This window comes from Papaver somniferum, chromosome 7, assembly GCF_003573695.1.
Source record: "Papaver somniferum cultivar HN1 chromosome 7, ASM357369v1, whole genome shotgun sequence".
Taxonomy (NCBI): Eukaryota; Viridiplantae; Streptophyta; class Magnoliopsida; order Ranunculales; family Papaveraceae; genus Papaver; species Papaver somniferum.
In genome coordinates, this window is record NC_039364.1 from 258,270,177 (window position 1) to 258,274,104 (window position 3,928).

The window sequence follows — 3,928 nt, forward strand, 5'->3', positions numbered from 1 at the left end:
CTCATATTTGGGACCAAATCTATCCCAGCTACCTAAACCAAACTGTATCCAATGATAAAAATGAAGTTTCCACTCAAAGTAGTGTAAAATGTACCTTAATCTCGGAAATGGTCGATCTCAAAAACAAAATGCAGTTATGTGCTTACTTCACTTATGAACTTGCGGATAATCGAAGAAGAAGAGTGTAAAGAAGAGAAAGATACACATGCTACTAAAACACTAAAGGAAGAATTCTCATTTATAAATTTTATCTCATTGTAAGCTAAAATAAACAACAATCGCAGGACGAGACTATATTTTTTTTCTTTTTTCTTTCCTTTATCATCACATATGTTATTCTTATTACTGGTAAAGCAAAAAAACAGATTACTCCACTTTCCTACCTTCAGGTAAATATAGGAAAGTAAATAAAGTAAATCCCAAAACTAAACAACAGATACAAATATCTAAAATGCAATTCAAAATTAGAAAACAGCAAATTTTACCTCCCAACAGTAGTATCCTCCTTCCAATCTTTCTTTACGCCTTCTTTCTTCTTCCAATCTATCGTTGTTTTTCTTATGCCACAGCAGGCATGTCCTTCAACCAACCATCAAGAGGCTTACCGATACAGTACACAATGAAACCAATCTCTCTGAGCTTCTCTGCGTCCACGATGTTACGTCCATCAAATAAGAAGGCGGGTTTCTGCATGTTGTCGTAAATTCTCTTGTAGTCGAGGTTCTTGAATTCATCCCATTCAGTTAGGATACAGATAGCATGGGAATCTTTCGTGGCTTCATAAGCGTCCCAGACGACGCTCACTTGCTTCACAGCAGTGGGGCTCATTGGCTGTAGGTGAATTGGGTGATCCCAGTCGAACTTCTTCATTGAAAGGTCCCTCTGAATCTGTTCTTCAGTCACCTGTGGATCGTAAATGCTGACAAGGGCTTTGTCCCCAAGAAGTCCATTGCACACATCAATTGCAGGTGTCTCTCTTGTATCACCAGTGTCCTTCTTGAAGGCGAATCCAAGTACAGCAACTTTTTTCCCAGACACAGTGTTGAACATTGAGGAAACAACCCTGTTCACGAATCGGCTCTTCTGATAATCGTTGATCTTGATAACCTGTTTCCAGTAGGTTGCTACTTCAGGTAGGCCGTTGCACTCACAGATGTAAACAAGATTGAGAATATCTTTCTGGAAACACGATCCTCCAAAACCAACACTGGAATTCAAGAACTTGGGTCCAATTCTGCTGTCCCTCCCAATAGCATGGGCAACCTCTGCTACATCTGCACCAGTTGCTTCACAGAGAGCTGACATAGCATTAACAGATGAAATCCTCTGAGCTAAGAATGCATTGGCAGCAAGCTTGGAAAGCTCAGCCGACCAAAGGTTGGTGCAAATGATTCTGTCCTCTGGCACCCAATTGGCATACACCTCTTTCAAAGCTTGAATTGCCTTTTGTCCTCCTGGGGTCTCCCGTCCTCCAATGAGAACCCTATCAGGCTTGAAAAGATCATCAATTGCAGTTCCCTCGGCAAGAAACTCTGGGTTTGAAAGAATGTGATATTCAATCCCTTTGCTGTTGTGAGTCAAAATTTTCTCAATGGCCTCAGCTGTTTTAACCGGGACAGTTGATTTCTCAACCACAATTTTGTTGGACTTTGACACATCGGCGATCATACGAGCAGCACTTTCCCAGTATGTCAGATCAGCAGCTTTGCCTGCTCCAAGACCACGAGTTTTGGTAGGGGTGTTAACTGAGACAAAGATGATATCTGCCTCTGCTACATGTTTCTCAACATCTGTACTGAAGAAGAGGTTCTTTCCTCTGCATTGCTTCACTATGTCCTCCAAACCTGGTTCGTAGATTGGAAGCTGATCACTGTTCCAGGCTGTGATCCTTGGAACGGAAATGTCAACAACAACAACTTCGATATGTGGGCACTTGAGTGCAATCACAGCCATGGTAGGGCCACCAACGTAACCAGCTCCGATACAACAGATCTTCACCATTTTCGTTTCTTGATCTGAAATCTGCAAGAGAGAAAGAGACAAGGTTAACACAATAAACCAACCATTTCCAGATGATCTTTCTTCTGAAGTAAAAATTCGTAGATGCTGAGAGGATACAGGACAGCAAAAGAATAAACTAATACAATATGATCTACACATCTATGGATTTTACTACAAAATAAACCATTGTAAGCAAATCCGAGCTCTGCAGCTTGTCCGTAATTCAACAGATCACATGTACAAAATCTCCCTAAATAAAATTAAGCTAATTAAGATTCACTAACTGAATAAGAGGAACCCATTATCATTATGAACCAAGTGTAGACCAAAAGGGTCATGAGAATCAAAAAGATCTGACCCATTACATTCTACAGCTCATAGAAAGAAGCTCGAAATGGCTGCAACATACATACGAGTTTGAATTCGGTTACTACCAGTAAACAATTCGATTCAGTAGAACAATCCTGACTAATGAAGTAAAACAAAATGTATACATGAAAAGAGATAATCCAAAATGTTCATGGATCCAGAAAAAATGTAGACAGATCTCAGGATCACAAACACTAATACCAAATCAATTCACCCCACTCCATCATACATCTAACAAAGCTAGCAATAGCATTAGATCAATTTGAACAAATGGAATTCGACAAACTAAAGCACCCCCACAACTCCAAAACATGAAATAAGCATTAAACCAAAGCTAGAAATGCAAACAGAAATCATGATTCTATGAATTGAATGAAGGGTTTGTCATTACAAATTCAAAAAATTAACTTTGTTACCTTTGACTTAACAGAGATGAAGGAAGAAAACAGTAGATCTTTTTTTCTTCTTCTGAGATATTAAGAGAGAGATGACAAAGCAGGAGATCTGAAACTCCTTTAAATACTATTTGGGGGTTCTTTAGATCTACCCGTCTCTCAGATTTCTGAGAAAAAAAAGAAGAAGAAGAAGAAGAAAACTTTATAAGTAATTTTCCTTCGGGAGGAACTTAAACAAGAATATTCAACCACGTTCTTAGACCCACTTCCAAATCAAATAACCGACAAATTTTTTACTAATAAATTAAATCAATCAATCAATCAATGGTACCTTCAAACAGAAGCTATAAAAATCTCTCCTTTTTAACACATGAAATTCACTGTAACTTTCTGGTAAAAAATAAATAAAAAGAGAACTTGAAAAGATAGATCCAACGAGAATGGGGTTGGGGGAATCAAGAAAGGGAGGAGGAGAGTGAAATTGAAGGAATGGGTTTGAATATATAACGTATTGATGAAAAAGGGTTATAATTATGGAAACGTGATAATCAATCAACAATCAACAATACCTAAAGGAAGGAAAGAAATTTTTTTAATTAAAAGGGTTACCTTTTCGGTTATTGGGGTTTATGTATATGGATCCCAATTAACACTTTCTGTCCAAATTTCTCTTTTCTTCTGATTTATGGTTGTAAGAGAAAAATGGAAACCTAGGATGTACTTGAAATTGTGAAATGATGGGAGTTTTTGCTAAGTTGGTGCAACTAAATGTAGTACCAATCGAAAGGACTTTAGAGACATGGACCGTTTGGACAATTTCCAATGAGAATTGTCAAATGGGTAAATCTGAGTGACCACTTGGGGTGGGTAATTTTTTTTATTTTTGTGGAGTGATAGGCTTTAAAATTATTTATTAGAATACCTTGTTCAAATTAAGGTTTGGATTGCCACGTCGAAGAGATGGTAGAAAAACAAACCCTTATGTTACATCATCATTATACATTGAATATTGATACAACCAATATACGGTGTGATTTTTTTGATCTATATGAAACTGAAAAACATTGAAGAGTCTAACCGAATTCTTAAACCTCCAAGGAACTTTTTGATCATTCCCCAAAATGACTTGCTCAATACTATCTGCATCTCCTTCAATTATCACA

General features: G+C 37.6%; 1 protein-coding gene across 4 annotated transcripts; it reads right to left on the bottom strand.

Moving 5' to 3' along the window:
* Window positions 1-212: 212 nt before the first annotated feature.
* Window positions 213-3,512, bottom strand: LOC113300198 (UDP-glucose 6-dehydrogenase 4-like). 4 transcript variants are annotated; one of them, XM_026549403.1, is made up of 3 exons: window positions 3,375-3,512; window positions 2,787-2,932; window positions 213-2,022 (listed from the first exon to the last, which is right to left on the bottom strand). In XM_026549403.1, the coding sequence occupies exon 3, from the start codon at window positions 1,999-2,001 to the stop codon at window positions 559-561; it is 1,443 nt and encodes a 480-aa protein (XP_026405188.1). In that variant the 5' UTR covers window positions 2,002-2,022; window positions 2,787-2,932; window positions 3,375-3,512; the 3' UTR covers window positions 213-558. The 4 variants fall into 4 exon arrangements, with proteins under 4 accessions (XP_026405188.1, XP_026405187.1, XP_026405190.1 ...); XM_026549402.1 differs by lacking the exon at window positions 3,375-3,512 and adding an exon at window positions 3,097-3,301; XM_026549405.1 differs by lacking the exon at window positions 2,787-2,932 and having other exon boundaries at window positions 3,375-3,500.
* Between the last annotated feature and the right edge of the window lie 416 nt (window positions 3,513-3,928).

Bases quoted from the DNA above. Each gene is read 5' to 3' on its own strand.
- LOC113300198 (XM_026549403.1), bottom strand. From the start codon at position 2,001: ATGGTGAAGATCTGTTGTATCGGAGCTGGTTACGTTGGTGGCCCTACC.